A 26487-nucleotide genomic window follows, 5' to 3' on the forward strand; every position below is an offset into this window, starting at 1 on the left:
AAGAACTAGAATGTTATATAAAACCTAGCAGTGATAAACATACTTGAAAAGAGTTGGCCCATTAACAACATGTACATTGTATTCCAAAAGACATTATATCTGTTCTTACCAAAAATAGGGTTCGGCCAACATAACACTGACAACCTGTTAGATTCGGAAAAAAAATATACATGCACACGTGCAAAATGTTTTCTATTATATATACGTAAAATATACACGTGTGCACACATATATACATATATATTTAATTCAAGTAAAGCTAGTTAAGAGCATTCTATATACTCATATAATACAGAAAATGCAAACTTTCAGTCACATTTTTATATTTTCATAATTGTAGGAATAACATTTGGTAATGTTTTAAATTGCTTCATGAAAAATAATGATCAAAGTTTAGAATAAACAATATTTGCAGCAAAATAAGTTTCTAAATGCTTTTATATTATGCCACTTAAATCTTGGGTATTTCTCCCATAACCTTGAGTGATGTTTACAAACACCCAGAGTGAAGAGAAATATGGATAATTCTCTCTCTCTCAGTAATGCCTTGGTGCCACAACAGGAACATAAAGCAGAAACTCAGCCTTGATAACTAAATTGCCTTTCTGCTCACCCTGAGAACATTTTCTCTGTCCTTTACTCATCATGCTCTACCTAACTATGCAAAATGCTAGCTCATTAAAGACTCTGCCATTTGTTTAGTTCCATCTAGTTGGACATTAAGAACAACTTCTACTGGTTTAAGCACAAAACAAACCTGCATTTCAAGGAATAAAAATGCAATTCTATGTCTAACTATAAATTGTTACTGTGAAAACAAACGTCAAAAGGGTGCATTTTTTTTCTCTACTGGAATTACTGGTCTTCACACATACACAGCTCATAGATGTACAAGCCTTAAGCCTCTGTAGTCCCTGATGGGTTTTGCCAGTGTAGTTTCAATCTGTAATTTTTGCCACGAATGCTGCCAGTGCACCTGCCCGATAACATTAGTTATAGAGTTTTTACCGTAAGAAGTATAAATACAAATATATTAAGAGAATAGACATTCTTCCCCAGCCATCGCATCATTTGATCTGTGAACTTCTGTGAAAACCAATTGGAATAACCTTCATTGAGTGTACCAATAGATAATGGATCATGTTTTAATTTATTCTTAACATATTTTAATGTAAGAAGTTATATCTCAAAACAAATCTATTTAATGACTAAAACACGTACATGCAATTGCTAATCAAATCTCTCTTCAACAGCAAAGCATTTTTCAAATCCAGGGAAATTTCCTAATCGACTGCCTAGTGCAGGCGCCCACACACAGAGCCCTTGCCGTGCCAGCTCTTATAGCTACGGTCAATGTAGTGAAGACACCCACATAGCAGCAGCTGCTGCCATCCTGAACCTTTCCACCCGCTGCAGGGAAGCTGCAGACATCCTCTCCAACAAACCACAGAGTCTGCATGCCAAGGTAGGCCAGTCCAAGAGCCCGGAGGGTGGGCCAGTGACTGAACCGTGAGAATAAACTGCCTTTCATGTTCCTAACCACATTCACTACCATGCTGCTCCCCATCCCCAAAGCACATCCCTTCCTCATCTTAGGAAAGGACTCAGAGGAACATTGACAGGGATGAGTTTTGTGGCTTCAAGGAGGAGTGAAGGAGTGTTGTTCTTGAAGGCAGTATACCAAAGGCTGGGCAGAAACGAGTGATGGAGCCTGGTTGGGGAGATCTATAGACATCAAACCTACCTTTGTGTCAGGAACCTTGGCACACAAGAAAGAAGCTTGCCATTAAAATCAATCTGAACAATGGAAGCTTTTTGCTGTCTGCAAATCAAAGATGGTAGGAAATGTTTGACTACACAGTGACTTGTAAAACAATTGCAAAATTGACTCATGAGATTTTTATTATTGCACGCATTACTATTGTATAAAGCAAGATAGTCTCAGTTGCTGCAGTATTCTCAAAGGACACAGTAAAACCTGAATACAAGAGATGGTTCAGGGGGACTTTTGAGAACTCAGGGCATTCAATCCAAAATCAAATTCTGTGAAGTTTATGAAGATGCCACATTTCTGAGTCCCATGAAATTAATTACGTTTCTTTAATAAACCTCTTCTCCCTGACTAACAATGAGAGGAAGACATCCATGTTTATGATACCTTGATAACAACAAAAAGCAAAGATCTTCCATGTCTCCCCTTTTGAGGAGGAGGGGTTTATCAGGCTACAGAGTAGCAGCAATCCTCAGATCCTCAGAGGGAGAGTAAAAGCTGCCCCTTCAGTCAGCAGGGGCCTGTAACTCCCATCTACACAAAGAGCTCAGTGAAAAGAAATTATTTTCTACCTAAAGCCAGCTGAAATAAAGTGCCCAGGCTTATCTGGAGAAGAGATTTTTCCCCTTGCTTTAAGTGGGAGATCTCCTGGGTTAAACCCTAACCCTGAAACTCAGGTGATTAGAGTAGATAGCTCTCTTTTCCCTGCAAGCGCAGCCCCATCCCTGGTGTGGTCAGCTGCTCACCTGTGCTGTGCCAGGCCTTCAGGAGAGCAGGGAACGCGGTGCCATCGAGCATTTGACAGAAGAATCAGAATTAGCTTCTGGACAAATCTGAGCCAAGTAAACCCCAGGAAGAGTTGGTGGCCAAAAACCACTCAAAAACAATTTTTAAACAAATGAGGTTCTTAAACAAAGAAAAACGCATCCCCTGAAAATTATGAAGAAAATACTGAGTTCTCCAAATTCAAAGGAATTCAGGTCAGAAATTATTTACATCAACGAATGATTTAGGGTGCTTTACAATGCTACTTTCATTTATTTTTATTCCTTTTGTTAAAACCTGAATACATTTCTCCGTTTTAAAGGGACATTCTAATAGGCAGCTAGTTGGAGTAATACTAAAATATCTTCCTTCTTAAGCTTTATATTACTTGTTTGTTAAGGGTGTCCTTTGAGACTAAAAGGACTGCTATTATAATGCTTTGTGCTACTTTAATTATTTGATCAGATGATTGTGGAATAAGTGCTTTCCATCTGCATAGGTAGTTTTATTCTTTTTTTTTTTTCCCGGAATTCTGCCTTTAACCTTTATATTCTCCATGTTCTAGTAGTTGCTGGAGCCAAACAATGAATCAAACAAAGATGACCAAAAATTGAGGGTGTTTTTCCTTATCAATGTATGTTTTGTTGTTTTCTTGAACACCTTCTGGTCAGAAACGTGACTGTTAAGTTGGCACATTCCAAAAATCCAAATAATTGACTTCTGCGTCTATTCTCACACTCCTATTGGGAGCACGCTGTGTGCCAGAGTTGCTCTATGGAGCGGATACTCCCGCCCAGGGTGACAGGAACTGCCCTGTGTGTCTCAGCGTCCGTACAGCCAACCAAGTCTTAACTGCAGAAACCAAACCATGGATGTGATGAGGAGGGTGGAAGAGACAGAGAGTGTACCCATCGACTTTTAGAAGGAGTTTGTTACATTAGCAGTTTAAAAAGCCATTTTCCCACCAAAATGATCTCATGTGATATAGCGGTGGTTAAAATAGGATAAATATGGCACCCTGCAGTGTCGCTTTGGGCAGAACCCTTCTTCCAGGCACGCGTTCTCACACAATGGTAACAATTTGCAGAATTCTGTTCTAGTTGGATCCTATGTTCTAAATATAAAAGAAAACTTCATAAATTCCTAAAACCTCAAAAGGTTTTTTTTTAACAATAATTATTGTAGCAAAAAATGAGAAAAAGACAAAGTAAGTAACCCTGAAAAATGGCCTCTGATCAAACAGTGCCCTATGCAGGCCCTTTTTTTTTTTTTAATTTTATTTATTTATTTGACAGAGATAGAGACAGCCAGCGAGAGAGGGAACACAAGCAGGAGGAGTGGGAGAGGAAGAAGCAGGCTCATAGCGGAGGAGCCTGATGTGGGGCTCGATCCCATAACGCCGGGATCACGCCCTGAGCCGAAGGCAGACGCTCAACCGCTGTGCCACCCAGGCGCCCCAGCACTACCATTCTTTTTCCAAAGAATGGACATAGAGCTATGCAGGCCATTTCTATTCAGTGTTGCACTTTGCTTTGTGCCCTTCACTTCATATAGGATTAACTATATATAAACGATCTTCCCCCGTTGAATACTAGCCTGATTCTCTAGCCATTATAACTTGATTTTTTCCTCAATGGTAGTTAGTATGTTTATTTCTGCTAGCCAAAATCCATGGATCTCTTGAGCTCCATAGTTAGAAAGAAGGATATAGAGATGTACAGATTTTCCCTACCCTTGACTTCTATAGCTGAGCATAGGAGAATTTTTTGATGTATAGAGAGGTATTCTGGCAGATGGACACTTAGCTGTACCCACCAAATGGTCTGTGAGATTTGGACTGCCCAAGGCACGTTAGATCCTGTCACAGACCCTGCCTTCAAGGAGCTTATGGGTGAAGCAGAAAAAAAGAAATGGTTGTTCCAGGTAGAGAACTATGTTTTCAGAGGTGACGTTTCTAATGTCCAGGGGAGACATGGGTGGCTTTGATTAGAACTTGAGTGAGGGCAGATTTCTCATTTTCCTTCTGCCTCCATGCAATCCTTTCTTTGATGGAATGAGCTTCTCTGTCATTGCTTAAAGAGCCCAAAAGGAGAACAAATTACAGATCAGGCTGTCACATGTGGGCGTGACCCTTTTGAAATCAAGCCAAAGGACACTAACCTTGAAATTGCCTCCATACCCCCTTCTTGGGGCTAACACAGATCTTTTTTGTGCTACATGCTACAACTGACTCTGAGTTTAGTGGGAGATCTAAATTCGTGATTTGCAAAATCCCTATTATGGAAAATAATGGGAACAGAGGCTGTCTTCAGAGAGGCAAGAGAACTTTGAGTTACTACACAGTCTAAAAACAATGTAGGACAATATGGATATTACAGTGTTCCCCTTCCAAAGTTTCCCAGCCCTGTGTGGCTCTCTACCCAACACTGAAACACTTCCTTCATGGACCCTTTCCCAACACCATTTTGAGAAAATCAGTGCTAACATGGCCCACCACTGCCCAAACGTGTCCATTATATCCTGAAAGTAGATCCTAAAAGGAATTATTAGTTTGTCAAAATACAATCCAGCATGTACACAACACATCTACACCACCAAAATCACCTGTATGTTGCTTTAAGGATCTCTTTAAGGAACCAAGTCAGAAGAAAAAATTAGTAATATCAATATTAGTGTATGTCATAATGGTTATGGTTAATTTTGCCTGAAGTATGAGCCCTCTCCTGAAACTAGTACGTTCATTGGTTCTAAGATTGGCATAATGTCCTTCATTTTAATCTGGTATTAATATGAGCTTGTAAAACGTTCATGGGCCACAACTTCAAACACTCACCGCTTTCATCTGGCCACCGTTGCTGCCGTTATGAGCACAGCATTCAGTAGAAACAGGTGGCAGGCATAGAATGAGCATTCTGGGTTTGACGAGTTTACTGAACACTGTCCTCTGGCCCCTGAAAACACGTGCCAGCACGTGTTGGAGACACTCCCCGTTTCTTTCCTTCCTCCTACCCTCCAAAACAGAGGTAGGAACACGCACACGGTCTATCTTTATCCTGATCACTTCTGCTTGCCAAGCATTCTGTTGTTTGTTTTGGTGTTTTCCCCACCTGTTTAGACAAAGTGGCATATGCACAGTATGCCTTAAAAGAAAACAAAAAACTGACACTTGCTTGAAATGTTTAAAGTTCAAAGTCTGTTTTGTGCTTGAATAAGGCCTAGAAACAACATGATAACACTTCACCATCCTTGTTGCCATATATCAGAAATAGCCTGATGGCTCTTAGGATGGTTAAAATCAAAAAGCAGCCTTTTTCAGTAACTTTAATATCATGTCAGATTATACCATATATTTTGAGTGAAATGTTACGAGAGACTTGGGTCAGAGAGATCACAAGAAACCAACTGATATATGTGTATATATTTAATAGTTCTCTCTTTACCTCTGCATACAGTAGCATAGGGATGTCTCTTTTGGCATTTGAAAACCCAATCAAATACTATTATATTATTATTGTTATTGTTATTATTATTATAAGTTGTCATTTATTGAACACCTACTATGTGCCAGGCACTGTAAATAAGCACTTGCTTATATTAATTTTTTAATCCTTCCAGAAACTTTGTAAAGCAGGTATCATCCCATTTAGCAGATGAAGAAATAGTAGTATGGAGACATTAAATAATTTTCTCCGACTGGCACAGCTATAACTCTTGGAACTGAAATTTTGATTCATACCTGTCCAACTTCTTATGTTCTTAAGGATCTTATTAACATCATGTATAATATAGACTGCTGGCCAACTTAAGAATTTTCACTGACTTTGGTTCCAAATCTCAGACAAAGATTTTTGGAAAATGGTTATAAATTTAATTTTAATTTCAAACCTTGTATCAGACCTGATTTCTCCCCTGAATTCCATCATTCTATTTATATTGAGTAAATTTCACAAGTTTATACTCTGAACTTAACTGTTTTAATACTCAATTCCTATCTGGTAGGAATAAGATACTTTAATTTCATTTTTTATTGTTGATACTCTGCCTACTTGGAAAACATATTCAGATAGCTTTCAATATAGAAAAGATACTCCCCAAACAAATCACCCTGAAGCAAAAGTGAAAGAACGTGAGTCGGAAGATGAAAACCAGAAGCTAATTACAGCAAAAACGTAAGCTGAGGGACACTTAATTTTTGCACTTCCTGTTACCCAAGTCAACAAAGAAGAGATGGAGGGCGAACCCTCTTGTGTTAGTAGAAAACTTGACAAATACAGAGAACAGTGGTATCTTGTTGTATCTATGTTTTGAAAGTTAGCAATTTTCACAGTAGAACTTTAAGGCAAAGTTATCTTTAATTCATTACCATCTTTGAATGTATAATGTTTAATTGTTAAAACAGTATCATGCTGTCATTTGCCTGGAAAATATTGGAGACTGGCCTTAAGACTATGTTCTAAATACAAGTACAGCAATTTCTGTGTTTTCCTTTTGTTCTTCAGGAAACAAATTTCTACCCTTTTCCCTGGTTGTAGGCGTAATAGGAATGCCAGGTTGTTTCCTGCTTTCCGTAATAGATGTCTTTTCCTTGTTGTAACATAATCCTCATAATTATTGCTTTACTGGTCGCATAATGTGCCATTAAATAGATGTAGCATAATATCATTAATCATTTCTCTGTTGGCAGACATCTGAATCACTTCTCATTTTATGGTACACATAAGGATTATATAACAAATAATTATTTCAACTTTCAGTTGAATAATAATTTATATTTATTAAATTACCTTTCACTAACAATCTCCTTTATGTATAGCATAAGCTTCTTGAAGGCAGGAACAGTATATTTTTCAATTTTCTTTTCCCCAAAATATGTAAGCTTGAAAACGTTAAGTGCTTTCTCAATAATTTAATTAATAAATACTTCATACATGGCATCGGTACCTCAAAAGTGGCTGAAAGTGATGGTCCTTGATGTTGGCCCTAATTTGGAAAGTACGTGAATAGTATTAGACCTACGTCTACCCTCAAAAAAAACCCTTTAAATTTAAATTTAAATGATTAAAATGAGGATCCAGAATGCCGAATGGCACTTTTAGAAATCAGAATGCTGGAAGTCAGCGGTGGGGGTCCATGTCAGCTGAATGTTATGCCCTCCTGCTCCTGTGGCCTCTCCCATCACCCCCTCCTTTGTGTGCTGCCATTTGGAGTTTCAAGCACAGAGAGAAGTGATGTCTATTGATACAGCTCTGAATAAAAAATCCATGCAGTAAACGTGTGATCCACCCATCTATGGGCAGAAAGGGACCCTTCTCTGATACTGTGTGTAATTGTTGAATGCATCTGTGCGCTCACTTAAAGCCCATCTGTACCCTGCTGCCCAAACGTGCTTTCTCCCTGTCAAGTCAGGTGCTCAGAGCAGCCGGCTGGGGCGCGGGATATACAAGAGCTCCTCTTTTAAACATTAGGAGTGATTTTTTCCCCCCAATCAGCTCACGATTACTCAAGATGTACAATCATAACAACTCTGAGAATCTCTAATTTTTTTGTTTATTATTTGGAACTTTTTTCTGCAAAAACTAAAATATATATTAGTGTTGTCTTGGAATAGTTGATATTTTTTCAGGGAGATCGAATCTGCACTATTTATGGGTTTTGCACTATAAAACTCTGCAGCCCAGTCACATGGCTTCTTTTTCCTAAGCCATCTGTCACAGAGGTCTGGAATTTTATGTGAATGTTGGTTGTGCAGTCTTAACCCAAGTTTTTTTTTATTTTTTTTAATGAAAAATGTCAGCAACTACAATATTTAGCATTTTACTTTACATTGGCCATTAAACTTGATTACTATAGCTCTGTTTCATTGTTACAGTTACATATCAGCTATGAAGCCAAGAATTATTTTGATGTGCTCATGGCAGAATACATTGTTATACCACGGAGAGAGCACATGGCACTGATATGGTTAATATCTTGGATTTTTTGTAACTAAGGTTTATTAATGCTGGTATAAAAACGTATTTGATATTATACAGATGGCATAAGATGTTGTGGTTACTAAGTTATTATCCCGGATAAGCTGTACTGTCAAATTCAGGGCTTAAAACTATCACAGGAGATTAAACTATTTACTAAAAAGGACAGAAAGATATAGCCAAAGCATCTTAGTGCAAACATATTAGAAGTACATTTACCTCCCACAAATATAATAAAGCGTATCTACCTCAGAGGCTGAGAGATTGAAAATAGGAACTTTGCAGGTGAAACAGGCAAACAGAAGAGGGGCCTTATTTTCCAAATCAGGTGCAAGCAGTGAGCCTTTGGAGCGCAGCTACTTTGGCCCACACCTCAGCCCTCAGCGGCAACTGTTGAGGAGGGGGAAGGCAGAGTGTAAATGGGGAGTTAAAATAAATCCCCCCAGGGACGTAACTGGCTACCATATGCGTTAGGGATCTTGCTAACGTATTCAAAGAGACTCCTGCTTTGCCAGCCAAAAGGAAAAAGAGCAGAGACGTTGTCCAAGATTTAATTGTGAACTGATGGATGATAGTGAAAATACAGAGAGGTATTTATCTGACCCACTTAGGAAAAAGATAAGCGAGCTCTTCCCATGTTCTGAGTCCTACCGCATGGCAGTGTCCACAGTTGGTGACAGCACAGGGGCCGTCCATAGGCATGTATCCTTTAAAAGATCCAGAGCGTGTGGGCAGTTTTGGGGCCTTGTACTTTAAACTACAACAACAACAACAGAAAGATAGCCAAAGATATCCCAAGGAGAAATGCTGCGAGGTCTAGTGAGTTTTAAGTCTCCTACTAAGTGTCTGCAACAGAATCACTTTTATTCTGAAGTTTCACTGTACAACTTACCCCCAAGCAGTCCTGATGGCAGCTGCTACCTGAAGGCCCCCAGAATCAACAATGGTTTGCCCTGTCTGCCTCCCGCCCCCCTCCCTGCAAGTTAACAAAGCTTTTCTAGTTCAAGTAACCCAAGGGAAAAGGTCACGTTCATATTAATCTAATATTCCAATAAAAATTCTCTTGCAGCTGGTTATTTTTGTATATATTCATGTTACATTAATACTATATTGGGGGTGAGCTGGGAAGTAGTGCTGTGCCTTTTTATAAACTCAAGTGTTAATGCTACAAAATGATGAATTGAGAGTGATAATTCTGCAAGCCAGAAAAGGAGATTTAAAGCTAAACTTAAAAAATATATATATATAAAAGAGGGTTAGCCAATACATTTAGCATTTGGAATGTCTTATTTATATTAGGCTCTACTTTGTTTAAACCCAGAAACACGAAGCTCACTAATGGTGCTGCTCTTAAAAGTCTGCCTAAGAATTGGACATTAACCAAAGCAAATCAGAAAGCTAGATTTTAAATCAGATATACTTACATAAAAGCTTGCATTTAAAATTATCCCTTAAAAGCCCCACATGGCTAGGCTATAACTGCAAACTGCTTAAATGTTTTTCTGTTTCCTATTGTATACCAGGGAGCCGAGATAGAAGTGGATGAAAATGGCACATTGGACTTAAGCCTGAAAAAAAATCGAATCCTGGACAAAGCTGCACCCCTAACTTCCTCTAACACTTCTATTCCAACTCCTTCCTCTTCCCCATTCAAAACAAGCAGCATTTTGGTCAATGCAGCATTCTATCAGGCTCTCTGTGATCAAGAGGGCTGGGATACTCCTATCAACTATAGCAAAACTCATGGGAAGACAGAGGAGGAGAAAGAGGTATTGTTTCAATATGTCAATCACTAAATTTAAGACAGAGCATGATTGGAGAGTATTCTTAGCTTTTTCCTCCTACATTACTTCTTGTATTCCTATTTAGGTAACACATAATTCTGCACCTTGTTTTAGATTTTGGTAAAGTGATGATCTTAAATTTCATCAGAAACTGATAAATGAATCCAACTTTTCCTGTCACTTGGCTTAAATGATGTCACTGTAGTGAATTTGATCCCCGTTAGGGCTGCAATTGTATTCATTGCATGAGAGGTTATATTAGCCATCCCTTCAGATACGGCAGCCTGTAAGGTGCAATGTATCACTCAACGCTGAAATGCCAACTTACTAATTCTTTCTGAACCAGAGGGTAGAAAATGAAATCAAATCAGGGATGAGTAAGAATCATGTCGAATTCCTTGCCTTGGTTTCATGAAGGAACTATGTTAGCGTATCTACGTATGGAGCCATTGGCTGAGGTATTTGGATCATGGGTGTCCAGGTCGTATCAATCCCAAAGTCAAGGAGATGCATTTGTGTGTTTGGTTATCTTTGGAGTAGCCAGATGTTGTGACTGCTGGTTCATCAAGCCTTCATCTCCATAGTTTGAGCCAACTGGCCTAGTCTGATTAGCCATGACTTAATGTCTTCCAAAAGAATTCATGACCAGAAACCTCCATCATTTAGACTCTGTATCATTGCAAATGTGACCCTAATTGTTACACTAGTGATTCACTTTGCTTTGCATCAGGAAAATTGTTGATACTTGCTGGTTGGTATGTTTAAAGAAATAAAATAGCCACTGTCTTTGGAAGGGTGTACTACCTTTTCATCTTTTTGAATTTCAGAAAGTTTTGGGGGGGAAAACTAATTTGTTTTTAGCATATGCTTTAACATCTCAGAGCATAAGTTGACATAAACAGTAGTCATCACAAGATTGGGTTGTTTCTCCAAGTGCCCTTCCTTTCTTCCTTACTCCCTCCCTCCCTCCTTCACTTCCTTCATTCCTTCTTCAATCCCTTCTTCCTTCCTTTATCCCTCCCTTCTCTCCCTCTCTCCCTTCCCTATTCCTTTCCTTTCCTCCTTCCTTCCTTTACTCCCTCCTTCCTTCCTGGCTTCCTTCAGCACACTTTCCCTGGCATCTCCTTGTCCAGGCAGTAACGTAGGTCCCAAGGATGCAGCACCAAATGGGACAAACTTCCCCAACATGTATGCTCGGTAGGTAGGAACATTGACAGATAACCAAATACAGTGACAAATGGAATAGCACGAGCAGGCACACAATAAAGAAAAAAAGGAATGTCAACCCTATGCACAGTGGTCAGGGGTGGGTTCCGGGAGGATCCCCCAGGATCCAAGGCAAGGCAAACTCTGTGTCACCACCACCGACACCAACACAGAGAAGTGGGAATGGAATTCACACAACAGCAGTTTCTGATTTGATTCTGCCATGCTAGTCTTAGTCATTTTATTCTGCTTGGCTTTACAAAATTTGCCTCGCTTACTTAGGGATGGTCTTAGTTAATCTATCATAACACTATTTTAGAAGAATCATTTCTAAAAATAATATATGTTTGACTCTGATCATTATAAAACTAATACCTGCAAAGTATTAGAAGCTGGTTTCCTTTAAGTGATGACCACAGATGGGTGAATACATACTTCTTCCCTCCACCACATTCTGCCCTGCTATTTTGAACTTGTGCAAGGCAACAGAAGTTACACCTAACTTCTGTTTATTTTTGTAATCTGGAAATCTGTCAGTATTCACATTAACTGATCATTTTGCACAACTTGTCTGAAATGGAGGTAAGGAAGCAGTGCAGGTTGTTGGGAAGCACAATCACAATGAGATCAAGATTGTTGATCCAATCCCACTCTGCAGAAGCCAGCTTCAGAGAAAGGGAATACCCTCTCATTCATAAAACTGTTTCATCCCCAGCTAGTCCTATAGTCGATGGGATCATGGCATGTCCCACTCCACACCACCAAAAGGAAACCTAATCCTAGTTAGAAGATCTGTTGATGGAGGTTCAGTAGAAGTCTCATGTCACATGAAGATTTACAAAGTAAGCGTAACTGTGCCCCTATTCTTGGACGAATCCCACTAGGATAAAACCCACTTTGTTTGGGAGCATCTCAGTGTCATGTGCAAGGTGGGACTTAGACTATCTGTCCCCACTCTTGTGACTGCTGTAAATGGACCACGGGCAACAATCACCAGACATCTTCCTTCCAATGTCAGACATACTGATTCAGTCTGGAGGTAGTAATGAAGCAAATTTGTGTTAAGTGAGTTCTTATTTTCTTTTAGGGTCTCTTGTATTGTTTTATCTTGGTTATAATCTTTGGCCTCGGCAACAATGTCAATGAAGTACTCATATTCTGAGACACTCCTCCCATTTGGAGGTCTAGTAAGTACCTCAGGAACCTCCTTGGCTATACCTCTTATCACTCAGATAGCCAGAAAATGAGGTCTCATAAACAAATATTTTCTTTATTTCCAATCTCCTTTTTTTTTTTTTGCATAATTCCAAAAAACATCTGGATTCACCTTGGCAGCTTCGTGGATTCAACTGCACTGTGCTCTTATCTAAAGCTTACGTATCTGTGACAGTGTTTTCTTTCCCAGCAAATTCATGGGGAAAATGGATTTGGTTAGATTAGATTTCTGCTTTTCAGAATGGCTTACTTACTCCAGGTCTGACAGTACAGACTCTTACTGCTACAGTTTGCAACCTTAGCATTCTGAAATCTGGAAGAAGCTATGTGTAGATTCAGTGTCACTAAGAATGACAGAAGAGGACTTTGAAGATGCTAAGTAAGTTCCTAGAGTCAAAGTGCTTGCCCTAGGTTTGAGTTGACAAATTGTTTTGGTTTTTTTTTTTTGTAAGAGTGCACCCACGTGAGCTTGCGGGGAGGGGCAGAGGGAGATGGAGGGAGAGAGAGAATCTTAAGCAGGCTCCATACCCAGCACAGAGCCCCATGCTGGTCTTGATCTCAATACCCTGAGATCACAACTGAGCCTAAATCAAGAGTCCCTCAGTTAACCAACTGAGCCATTCAGGCACCCTAACAAAATATTTTTTAAGCTTAATTGTTAGTGTCACAGTGATCTGACCATGAGAGATTCATTGCCTGGGGAAACCATACGTAATGGGGACACCCTCACAGAAAAGTGCTTCTGAAGCACTGTTAACTCCTCAAAAGAGTTTTTCACCCCTCCTTCTTTGTGCCTTCGTCTGTACTGAGGTAATCTATAAATAGACAGTATTTATTGCCCTGTTCTGAATCTTATAAATGAGAACTGTGGTACTTGATAGTTATTATTTTTAAAAAATAGATTGTATTCAACAACCTCGCTGTGAAGGTAGCAGAGGGACACTGAATTCAGTAAAAATAAAGATAAGGGATCTTTATACACAGTGTCGCATTATCCTAACAGTCAGGAAAAACAGGATTATTGTCAAAGTTTTTGGAGGAGAAAATTGGGGCTCAAGGAGGTTAAGGTGTTGGTCCTTGGTCCTATAGAAATTAAGAAATGGGCCTGGGCTTCCCTAAAATGAAGAAAGAGGAGAAGGGAAAGAATGGAGAGAAAGAAAAGATTAAACAGCACATCAAAAAGTGGCAACAGCTAGGGAATATTGAGGACAATTAGAAAGGGAAAGGAAAAAGACAAGGAAGAAGAAATGGTGCTTGGCAAGGCTCGGGGGAACCAACAGTGGTCTACAGTGCTTCCCAGGGCAGCAGGACCAGACCTACCCTGACCATGATCTACAGGACACGACCACAAAAACCAGTCATGGGAAGTGGTCCATGCCTGTCTTTTCCAGTGAGCCCCACCTGGATGCAGCACTCGGCCCAGGCAATATACTATGAATATTTGAAGACCGGGTAGTGGTCGGCTCCTTATCTGATACCCTGTCCTTCCCATTGGCACCTCCACCCTTGCCCCACACCACATTCACACACATACACACACACACACAAAAACGGAGTGATTATTTCTAATTCATTGTTATCTAGTTCATATGCACAACAGTTGCTTAATTTTGGTGGTAATTTTCAGAAAATATTGTCTGTCTCTCTCAGTGAAATAGCCTGTCCAGATGCCCCCTAAAAAAAATCCTGATTCTGGAAAAAACTCAAAAAATCTCGAAAGGAAAGTGCTGAGAAATAACTAGGGCTGTCAATTCCATTCAACTGTCAGTTCTCCAAAGATTTCAGGGCTTCAAATGTTAAAAGTGCCAGATGCTATTATCTGTTATTCATGTTACCATTATGTTCTGGTCTTTACTGAAATCAATATAAACTTCCATCTGTACGTTAAAGGAATTTCATTGCATCCATATACTTTCTAAACACAACACATAAATGCCAAAGTCTCTCTTACATATCGACAAGATAAAGCCATTATTTTTTTAAATTATATTTTAAATTTCAAAAAAATTCTTCCAAATGACATTGGCTAATTTTTTACTGGGTGCTGTTTAAACATTTATCTAATATAAAGTGATTGTGAAACAAAATAAGAATTCTTTCAGTGATGGTCACCTGTATTTTAGTACATATGCTCTCTACGGGTTTCTTGGGCTAAAGACAAAGAGCAAAGAAAAGGGGAAAAGACAATTATTTCATGATGTAATTGCATGCATACGAGTCCATAGTTTTTACAAGAACCCACGAAATATTTAAAAGCTCATATCCAGTGAAATTATCCTTTTAAAACATTACCACATGTTACTATACCAAATTAAATACCATATATTCTGCAAATATTATTTTTATGTTTTAGTTACAATAATAATTAAATTTTCATAATTGATGATTTCTTTCAAAATCCCTTATTCCTTTGTCTTCCATAATATATAGATTGAGCAGTCAAACAATAGCTGATAAACCTTATATATTCATCTATAAATGTACATGCCTTTAGGAATACTTTGTTCTTAATTTTATCATAAAGAAAATAATAAAAGGCTCTTTTTCACTGTATGCCATTTAAAAAAATAATTTAGCATCTAAACAGAAAAACAAAGGCTGTTCCACACTGAGACAATATTGGATTTAGCATTTGTATCTACTTTCAAAAAGCCAAGACATTTATAAATTGTAGCAGAAAACACTACCTGGGTGAAATCCAGATAGCACCAAATGGAATAGATGGTGGCATTATCAGGTTTAAGGTCTTCTAATTAGGAATTGCTTCATGTTAGGCATTTATACTATAAAACTTGAAAGGGAGAAACACCATTCATCTATTTTGCTACAGATTCCATGGAGGTAGCATCAAAGTGGCACTTCTCTTTGTATCTTAAAGGGCAACTATAATCAAGCACCCATTTCTCCTTTTTTTAAAGTGGTGTACTATTATCTCCTACTATTTTCAAACATATACCAATTTTTAAAAAATGAACAACTTAGGACTATAAATAATATGAAGAAAGAAATTGTACCAAACCAGGTTTTATTAATTTGACATGAAGATAGAGTTACTTGAGATGGTTAACCAATGTATTTACCACTGTATGGTTTTGTGGAAAACAACTGAATTGCTACCCAAATAATTAATGAAAAAATTATTGCCTTTATGACTGAGATCAAGGGGTAGAATATTTCCTTGGTGCAGAAAACCCAGGTATTTTGTTTTTCCATTGATTTTGAGTGTAGATTCAAGATTATTAAAATTATACTTTGCCATCACATTTTCATATCCATTTAATTTAAATGAGATTTACCTGAATAATTCAAAATAATTTTCTCATTTTAAAGAGATCAGTACTTTTGAGAATTAGAATACAGTTTTCTGTATTAGTTAATCTGATTTTAATATTAAATCCAGGAAGTATTATATTTACTGGATATAAACTTAAGTTGTAAGTAAGCTAATTATGTAATTGAGGAAAACCATCATTAGTCTTCTGTAAGATAATATATCAGATGGTAAATAAATTATATGATAGGGTTACTAAATCTTCCTTATGAAATCAAGATCAGTACTAAGCTTTAAAAAAAGCCACAAAAATTAGTGATAATCCAGCAAGAAATTCCATCCAATGACTAAAGCATTACAAGATACCAACTTAGCAAAAGAGGTAACTTAAGAAAAATAGGGAGTGATGTGAGAATAAAAGCAATTATCGAGAAAAAATAAAATTCAATGGCTAAATATTGTGGACCACTTATTACATATTTAAACAAACAATTTAAATCTTAATTATTTGTATATTAGAAAGGACATTTTGTTAACCTAAATTTACTTATTCTTTTTTGTCCAAAAATTTGTGTTTCATTTTTGCAATATTTCGTCTTACCGATAACTGCTGTGTATATAAAGAATTATTCCTATGTTCTCTAGGAAACATTCATTATACAATAGAATCTGAAAAGTATTAGTTATATAGCTCAAGAAATGCCTCTGTTCTTATATTTGCCAAAATGTGAACTTTTAAAGGTGTCCCCATGAATTGTAATTTTTTATTCTTCATCAAGGATAGAGGTCCATAATAATCAGGATATATCCTTATACTTATTACCTCATTAATTTTGTGTACAAATCCTATAAAGAATTGCAGCTAAGTCATTAAGCTAAAACTCAAACTCCACCCTGTTGACTTCAAATACAGTTGACTATCCAGGGTATCCTAATGCCTTGTGTGCTTCTGTATTTTTTTTTCCTTCAGAAAGACCCAGTGAGCTCTCTAGAAAATTTAGAGGAGAAAAAGTTTCCTGGAGAGGCCTCCATACCAAGCCCTAAAACCAAGCTCCATGCAAGAGATCTCAAAAAAGAACTAATCACGTAAGTGATCTTCAGTGGCATATTCTGTGAGATTCTAGAATCAGGAGACTCAAGTTCAAAATCTCGAGTAATAATATTGTGGTTTATATAGTTGACTTTAGGAATGTTTTAGGGCAATTTCAGCCAGTCAATAGTTAAATGTTCCATACATACCTAAATTTATGCTTAGAACTAAGAGGATTATGGAAAAAAAAAAGTGTACATGACATGATTTCATGCTAAGAGATCATTGAAAAAAAAAGGTATAAAACAATTAGAAATGTTTGTGTTTTGTTTTGCTTTGTTTTGTTTTGTTCGGCTGACCAGAACCTTTCATTGTGCTCTTCTCCACTGAGACAGACTGAACTACAATGTCTCTATAGTACCATTTACTAGTCTTGTAGACATCGCTTTTAAACTAATTTTAACCTACACTTTCTTAAATGTAAAGCGGGAGTATCAACAGTCATCTCATGAAATTGTGAAAATCTAAGGAAACTATAAGAATATATAGAATGCCTAGTGGATAGTATGTTTTTATTGTGTGCTAAGTATCACTACTTGTGGCATAGACCACTAAGATATAGTATTCTAAGCAGGATTATTGCATTTTGCCCACTAAAGGCATACACATTTTTTAACAGAGAAGTACATTAATTCATGTCTCTATTGAAATTTTTTTGAGAAATTCATCACATTTAATTAGGATTTAAATAATTATTACATTGAAATTTTAAAAATATTACACGTGTTTCAGATAGAGATGGCAGCCGTTTTCTTTTTGATTCTGCAGTAAATATCAAGTCCCTAAAGTCTGTCAGCAAGTTAATGTTTCTTTCCATAACATAATTATAGTATCGTTAGCATATGGATGATACAAAAAACCTACTACTCTTGCAGACTCATAGCTTCTCCTTGAAAGCAGAGGCCAGCTTTTTCTTTTTGGAGTGGAATTTTTCCATTTAATTTGGGATTCTGTTAAAAATCATTTAACATTCTTCATGATGATGAATTCAGTGATACTATAAAGTCAGTTGTGATGATGGAGTGAAAGATCCAGAATCCATTCTTTAGGAGTCACGTCTTTTTAGGACTAGTTGGGTTTAGCTATTCTTTCTGTGACAGTGGAACAATTGTTAATTTATTCAGTAACTATTTTTTGCATGCCTACTGTGTTCGAGGTGTATGTCAGATGCTGGGAATATAGGGGCAACAAATTTGAAGTGAACTCTGCCCTTCCAGAAAGTGCCTTGAAGGAAATGAACAGGGTGTAGGGATAGAGAATGTTGCTTCTGGATTGGGTGAATGAGTTGAAGAAATGCTTATGTTTTGATCAGAAGTTCTTAATCTGACACCTACTGACCCCAGAAGATCCAAGTCAGTGCTTCAGGGAGTCTATGAACCATATAACACTTAATGCAAATGATTATTTGGGTAAGGGAGTTTATGGTTTTCATCACCTTCTCAAAGGATTCTGTGACTCAGGAGAATTTAAAGACTAGGGCACCTGACAGCAGTAAGTACTAGTAAGGCTGCAATAGAGGCTGGGAGCAGGAACACAGTTTTGGGGAGCAGGGACCCTGCGCTGAGCCCTGAGGACCAGCCGGACCTGGAGAGACAGAGAGTGCAGCCATGGACGCAAGCAGGACGGGACCCTGAGAAGAGTGCCTGGTTGTAGGTTTGCATGAGCAAGCCACAGGTGTTTAAACAGGAAAGTGAATTAATGGCGTAGTGCTTTAGGAAGAACTTCATGCAAAATTATTCTGAAGCTGGAAGGTAGTCTAAAACATTGATGTGAAAAAAAATAAAATACTGATGTAGAGATTCAGACATGAGATCATGAGACTAGAGAAAGTATATAAAGTAAGAGATAGAGTGTTCCTGAGGCCCTGAGGATGCACATGCTGCTGGCCCCTGAGAGGGCAAAAAGGAGCCCACAAAGAACACAGAAGCCAGGCCCTTTAGAGATACAGGAGGATGACTAAAGAAAATGAGTGCTGATGGGAGCAAAAAGCTAAAACAATTCCCAAACTGGGCATTTGGTATTATTGATTTGCACTGTAAGTTCAAAGAGGTTAAGAAAATGCTGGACAAATCTTTGGAAAATAGGTCTTACAAAGTAATGGAGGCCAGGAAGGGAGCATAAGGTGGGGAAATTCAGAGAAGTGTGTGTGCTGGGACAGTGCAGGTGTTGCCACCAGATTACTGCAGGGAGGAGAACAAAGATTGTGCACTTAGCCCAGCTCTCATGGCCCTATTTTTTTTTTTAACCTTGAAGATCTGTGACTGTGGGTCATTAGAATTTAGAGTGTGATTCGCACAAATTCCTTGTGGATACGACTTGGCCTGGGCATTGTCTGGGTGGCAGGTGTTCCTAAGTTCCTTCTCCACTTCACCTCCAGTTATCAGGCAGGGGAGTAGAGACACCAGGATAAGTGAGGAGGAGAGGTGGGAGATGTTTCAGGCAAACACAAGGCAGGATCTGTTGTTTTTCTACACTTATATCCTTAGCAGGCAGTATAGTCCTGGCTGGGTTGTGTTTCACATGAGGGAGTGAGGGAGTGAGTGACATGCAGGAAAATAGTTTCTGTATATAGATGGTGAAATATTAAAGTATATTCATGCACAAATATATTCAAAGCTGCCAATTAATGAGAGTTTCTAACAAAAAGTAACCCTTCCACTTAGCCACCAGCATCTATATGATCTCTTCTGAATCTCTTCTGAATCTGAATCATTTTCTTCTGAATCAGTATAAAACTATGTTTCAATTTTTCTAATAAAAAATTAAAAATCTCTCTTGACCTTGCTTTCATCTTGACCCCTGTCTCTTCTTCCTTTGGTAGCTAACCTTCTCAAGAAAGTGTGCCTCTGTTTCTCTCCTGAATTTCTCCTAGATAGGCTTTCATTCTCATCATTCCACCGAAACCACCCCTAAGTCCTCCAGGGAACCCATCTGTGTGTGGTTTCTTGGTCCTCTTGACCCTACTTGATGGGGTTGAGGATTTGACAGAGCTGATCACTTCCTCCTCTATCTTCTGTACCTGGCTTCTAGGGTATCACACCTCGGGACAATTTCCCACCTCACCTGTCACTCCTGCTTAGACTCCTGTGCAGCCTTCCAAGGATGGAATGTCTCAGAGCTCAGTCCCGGACGGAACCTCTTCTCTCCTCGGTCTACACTCAGTCCCTCAGGGTCTCAGTGTTAGAACCATCTCTACTCTGAGGACTCCCGGGCCAGCACCACCTCTGGACCCACTTCCAATGGCCCACGGGGAATGAGCTTTCCCCTCCCTGCAGGAACCTGCCCCTCTCTCTCCACCAGCCACCTCTTCTCCTGCTTTTCCCCTAAGGCTTCAGGATCTCACTGTTGCTATTCTCTCTGCCACAGACATCTGCAGGGTGCCATAGGTCCTCATCCTCCCTCAGCTCTTCTCTCAAATGTTACTTATCCGAGGGGTCTTCCTGTCTACGATCATCTCTCACCCCCAGCCCTGATGCTTCTATCCCCTTTTTCTGGATCTCCTGTTGTCTGTCAGTATTTATCACCTTCTAATGCACTCATACATTTTGCTTGCCTGTGTTCTCTATTGTCTGCCTCCCCAACTAGAGTGGAGGCCCCAGGAAGGCAAGGGTGTTCTTCTTTCATTGATTTTGTTCTCTCCTATATCCACACCATTGGTACATAATATTTATTTCACTGCCTCTTACTTCCCCAACTACACAATGAATTGGGAACTACATCTCAAATGCTGTTACAGGCCTTGCACACAGAAAGTGTTTGATACAATTATTCCTAGTGCAACACTGATTTATTGTGTGGACATGTGACTAATTTTTAAATAATCTTAGGCTGCATTCTTTATGGATTTCATAGGCAAACACTACTGGCTCAAATATCATCTTCTCTTATGAGTTTAATATTCACGTAAAACTTGGAGGTGGGGGGCGCCTGGGTGGCACAGCGGTTAGGCATCTGCCTTCGGCTCAGGGCGTGATCCCAGCGTTATGGCATCGAGCCCCACATCAGGCTCCTCCGCTATGAGCCTGCTTCTTCCTCTCCCACTCCCCCTGTTTGTGTTACCTCTCTCGCTGGCTGTCTCTATCTCTGTCGAATAAATAAATAAATCTTAAAAAAAAAAAACTTTAGAACTTGGAGGTGGGAGCAACGTGACAGATGAGTACCGAACACACTAGAGCTTCAATGTCACTGAACATTGTTTCTTCCTGGCGGTGGCTTGGGGTCAGCCATATACTTGTGGAGCTACCATTCAAGTTTTTAAAATCTTTGTATGAATTTTGTTTCTTCATATTGCTTTGAATATCTTCAAAAACGGCAAATTTTCATCCTTTGAAGGTGGATTTTTGGACATTGTGAGAGTCATTCCAAACTAAATGTAGTGTAAAAGATTGATAATTAACCTGCATTACTATTTTGAACAGAAAAATGAAGTGAGATTAGTTTGTAATGGGCATTTCTCACTGGTACAAAACAAATACAAAAGAGGAAGGGCTCTAAAAACATTGTGAACAGTTTTTGAAATATAATCTAATCATGACTTCTTAGGAAATTAACTGTATAGAGACTTCATGGTTCTTTCCTCATTTTCCAGACTGATGAACGATTCAATGGATACAGCTGATCTTTATGTACCTGTGTTAGTACACTGGTTTTGTAAAAGTCCTAATACAGTGTCATCCTTTTTCAAAAATTATGCTTTGCTTTATGTTTCTAACAGATAAATGTACCTTAATTGATTACCAGAAACTGTTTGCAAAATAGGATTTTTTAATGTCGTTGATTAGAATAAATTTTCTTAGAGTTTGAAGGAACTCTTCACTGAAGGAAACAGCTTGTTTCCTTTCTCTAAGTGTTAATACTATCTTTTTTTATAAAGATTTTTAAAATTTATTTAAAGCACAAGCAGGGGAAGGGGCAGAAGAAGGGGGGGAAGCAGACTTCTCTCTGAGCAGGGACCCTGACGAGGGACTTGATCCCAGGACCCTGAGATCACCACCTGAGCTGAAGGTGGATGCTTAACCAACAAAGCCACCCAGGCACCCCTCTAAGTGTTAATACTTTCATTTGCAAACCTATGCAATGGTTCACCCAACTGGTATGGGCACATGTTATTGGTTAAGATTTTTCATTGACGCTTTATAATTTAAACCAGCTATTAGAATCTGAAACAAAAGCTTTTCCCGCAACAACATTGTCTCCAATCTTTTCTTTATTCCTTGACTTCTTTATACCACCAAACTTAAAAAAAGTAATTAGCAGCTAATTAAATGCATACTTAACTATTTCACTCCCTGACTAATTTATAGTCGACTGGTTTAAAACTCATTGGCACTTCTCTGCCTCTCCTGGCAGTATTAATAGAAATAGTTAAAAAATAGAAATAAAATTTAAAAATAAAATAAAATAAATGCAGTGCTGTTTTTGCACACTAGGTGGCCATGTATTTCTAAAATGGGGATTCCCAGGCAATTACAACACATCTCTCACACTCTGAATATTCTAGTTGTACAGTGTTCAGAAAAGATTGTTTCTCCACTTAGTGGGTGAATGGCACTTGCAAGATAACTGAGCTCAAATGTTAATCATTGTTCTTTTTCCTTTACTTGTTTACATGTATGTATAGCTTCCACATTTTCCTTTCTGATATTCCATCTAGGGAATGTGGTAGGGGAAGAGCTAGGCAATTCAACTTGGATCAAGCCCTGAAAATCAAACATCTCTGTGAGAGGTGGAAATGTTCAAACTCTTATAGTTCCTTTAGATCACCTGAAGATGATTAGAAAGTAGCTAACAGGAGAAAATAACAAAAAACAAAGAACAGGAAGCTGACATTTCAGAAAATCTTGAATGTTGGCAATCTATCTCTAAATGTCCCTTCAGAGGGGCATTCTTCACATATGGATAAGCCTTCACTTTAGGCAGCATGTCAGAGAAAACCAGAAGCCTGAATGACGTAACTGATTTTTCCTCTGATTAACACCGCCACAAATAGCACTGAGTAGGCTGGGGTCAATCTGCTTACTCCAAATGAGTGACTTTTGAGCAGCCTCAGAGGAAAATAAATGACTGAGGAACCAAGGAATCTATTAACTATAGAAGCAAATCCTCTTATGTTATTTCTAAAACACACATAAGATGCACAGAATGGGACCAGCTTCTGAGATACAGTGGAGTGCACCAATACAGACCCTGGTCTTTGGCAGATGGCCTGGAGAGCCTACTGCTTTGGTGGTTAATTAGCAATTGTCTATGATGGTTTCCAGCTTTGGGTAAAATTGATCCCAAACTTTAATAACTAAATTTCTTATCGGTTTCTGTATTGTCAGCAATTTTCCCATCTAAAATGTCAGTTTACCTTTCTAGGATATGTAGTATTTTCGAAGATTTTCTTTTTTCAGGCAGTTTCTAAAATGTATATGAAATTGCTATGATGACCTTTTCTTAAGAACTCACAAAAATCCATGAGTGCCTGAGTGGCTCAGTTGGTTAAGCAGCCAACTCTTGGTCTCAGCTCAGGTCTTGATCTCAGTGTAGCGAGTTCAAGCCCCACACTGGATTCCATGCTGGGCATTGGGCTCCACACCAGGCATGGAGTCTACTTAAAAAAAAAAATCTCAAACTCACAAAAATTCTTTTCTGAAATCTGTTACATAATTGGTGCCAGTATTCCTAAGAGCCATCTCATTATAAAGCATGGGTTTATAACATTTATATTTCCAAAGAAATAAAACATCATTGGTTGTTGATTCACATCGCTAGTGCATATATTTCAGCATCACTTCCCTACATGATTTGAATCAGAGAATCAATGTGATGTTGAAAACTAATACCTTCAGATCATGCCAGTATTCTTCTAGCTAGTCTACTGGTTCCTAGGTAACACAAACCCTTAGTTCACGAGCTCCTGTGTGTGTCCCATACTGTGCTAACTGATATTGAAAAGAGAAGCTACCTCGTAACCTATAGACAGAGCAAATGAATCTGTGAAAAGCACTTGAATTTAATACTTTATTTTTTACTGACTCAGCTGTCCAACACCAGGATGTGATGGAAGTGGCCATGTCACAGGGAACTATGCTTCTCATCGCAGGTAACTTACAACCTACTACATTTTATTCTAACGTAAATACTTATTCTCACCCATTCTAGGAAGATATTATCTGGATCCGGAATTGAGGAGTGAGTTAGCTGGGGATTTTTGTTTTGTTTTGTTTTTTTCCCCAGAAGTAAAGCTAAGTTAAATCATCTGGCTTTTTATTTATACAGTATAGAAATCATGATTTTTGGTCAAAAATAGTTTTCTGATCCTATTGTGCAGGTTATAAACCAAAAGCTAGAGTTTATGTCAGGGCTTTGGTTCTGTCTAACTTTAGAACTCGAGTGAAACCAAGGTAAGATAATAGACTGCCTTGGGTTGACCATTCACCTTGCGGAATGTGGCATCCTCAGCCCTGGGCAAATACCAGATCAAGGTGTTAAGCAGTGCGAACAACTGCATTTACACTTTCTACTTACCTTCTTCATTGATATGATTTGCTTTCCTTTTGGGCACCGGTTTAAACCTTTAAGCCACCACCCTTTGGTGTGCAATGGAAATGGACTCCAAATCAGTAATCATTGCATTACTGAATTCTAGAGTTGGGGAGTCTCATTGGGTTAAAGCCCTTCATTTGATAAAGTGCAAACCTGAGTGTATGAGAAGTAATTGAGGTGTCCACAAGCCCAGACTGGTTAGAGTAGCAAAGCCAGATTCAAACCTAGTTATATTTTTGCCAATCCCCGTCATCAATAAATTTAGCATATGTTCACAAACTCAAGATGCCATTTGAGTTGGATCTGTATATGTCAGTGTCGTGTGTTTTGTTTTTGTTTTTCTCATTCCTCTTTAGTGTTTCTGGATGTCCTTTAGCAGATAAGACTCTTAAATCCCTCATGGCTGCTAACTCTCAGGAGCTTAAGTAAGTATTGGAATCATGACCTCCTAGCTTTTCATTCACTGTGTTAAGACTCCTCTCATTGAAAACCCATAGGGGTTTCCACTAACAAGCAATAAATCATGACTGACTAAATTATAACCAATGCATTCTTTCACCACAAAGTCCAAATAACTGAAAACAACTCATTGTAATTTAATTTAGTTCATTTGCTTGCTTTGGGGATTTTTTTTCTCTGTAATATTTTTTAAAGTAACAATGGGATAAACATAATATTTTTTCTGCTGATTTCAGAATTTATACACTAAATCAGACTTAACGAAGGTGTGGCAAAGCACTTTCATCATCTAATCTTAAGCAAACTCTATAATATTTTACCTTATGGGAATTTTGAATAATATGCCTGTCCTTCAATTCCAAGACCTAGACACAATTTTGCCTTATTTCAACCTAGGATCTCAAAGCCACATGTATATTAACTTCTACTTATTGATTTTATTTTTCCTATTCTTCTTTTATTCCAAATTCCTCACTTTTTTTCACATCGTATTATATTACATATAGAATAATAAAAAGTTTTAATCTACCTTATGTCCTTTAAAATATAATGGGGTATAAATTTAGAAAAGATAAACAATAACATTAAACAAAATTAATGAAACTTATTTGCAATAATAATATTTTAAGAAAAATGAGTGCCACTGAGTCTAATGATAAAACAATATTTGTATAAGTAGTAGAATCAATATTTGATGTCTAAATCACAAGTAAAATTTCAGATATTTTATTTTCTTAACGTTTTGTTAGTCTTCCCATTTTCTAATTTGTTTAAAATTCTTTCTCTAAAAATTACAAAGAATAAATTTATGAAAGAAGATGTGAATGTGATATTAAGCAGATATAAAATTTGGAAATGTTAACACCAGAAATAGTGAAGGGAACTATGAAATAAGCAACTTTTCTCATATTCAATATGTAAAGTACAGTTGATTGTGTCTGTATAGATTCTGGAAATCATGCTATAGATTGCCATTTTTCTAGACTGAAATGTAAGAATGTTAGGTTGAGACATGACTGACAGATTGAAAAGAGAGGAGTGCCAAGCATTCTTACTCAATCGGACTTATTTATCTTGGTTACTCAGTATTTATTATTTAATCTTAATTGTTCTAAACTTGTACATTTCTGTACCTTAGTAACAGCTATCAGTTCTCTTAAGTAGTTTCTCTAAACATTATTTCTAGAAAAAAAAATGTTGATAACATATTGAAAACATGTAGATTGAGAAGTTCTATAGCAATATTCAGTATTTACATGTTTTATACAGCCATCTGATAAGTAATATCTTTAGCTTTTTTCTATAAAAAAAGACATTTATTGACCTTTTATTTAGAAATTCAGTTTTTACTTTCAAGTGTATTTTAAGCCTATTCCTACTCAGCATTCCAAGTAGAATTGGATTCCCCTTCCTCTTTTCCCATT

At 37.9% G+C, this 26487-nt stretch overlaps 1 protein-coding gene across 1 annotated transcript in view; it reads left to right on the plus strand.

Annotated features, from left to right (window-relative positions):
• Positions 1 to 26487, plus strand: part of LOC123786737 (suppression of tumorigenicity 18 protein) — a 106139-nt gene that overhangs the window by 60977 nt on the left and 18675 nt on the right. The window contains exons 10-14 of the mRNA XM_045789094.2: positions 1254 to 1465; positions 10032 to 10277; positions 16955 to 17070; positions 24099 to 24161; positions 24961 to 25029. Coding sequence (XP_045645050.1) covers positions 1254 to 1465; positions 10032 to 10277; positions 16955 to 17070; positions 24099 to 24161; positions 24961 to 25029 — 706 coding nt within the window. The remainder of the gene's footprint in view (positions 1 to 1253; positions 1466 to 10031; positions 10278 to 16954; positions 17071 to 24098; positions 24162 to 24960; positions 25030 to 26487) is intronic.

Source organism: Ursus americanus, chromosome 9 (assembly GCF_024610735.1).
Source record: "Ursus americanus isolate L20-20 chromosome 9, mUrsAme1.1.p, whole genome shotgun sequence".
Classification (NCBI taxonomy): domain Eukaryota; kingdom Metazoa; phylum Chordata; class Mammalia; order Carnivora; family Ursidae; genus Ursus; species Ursus americanus.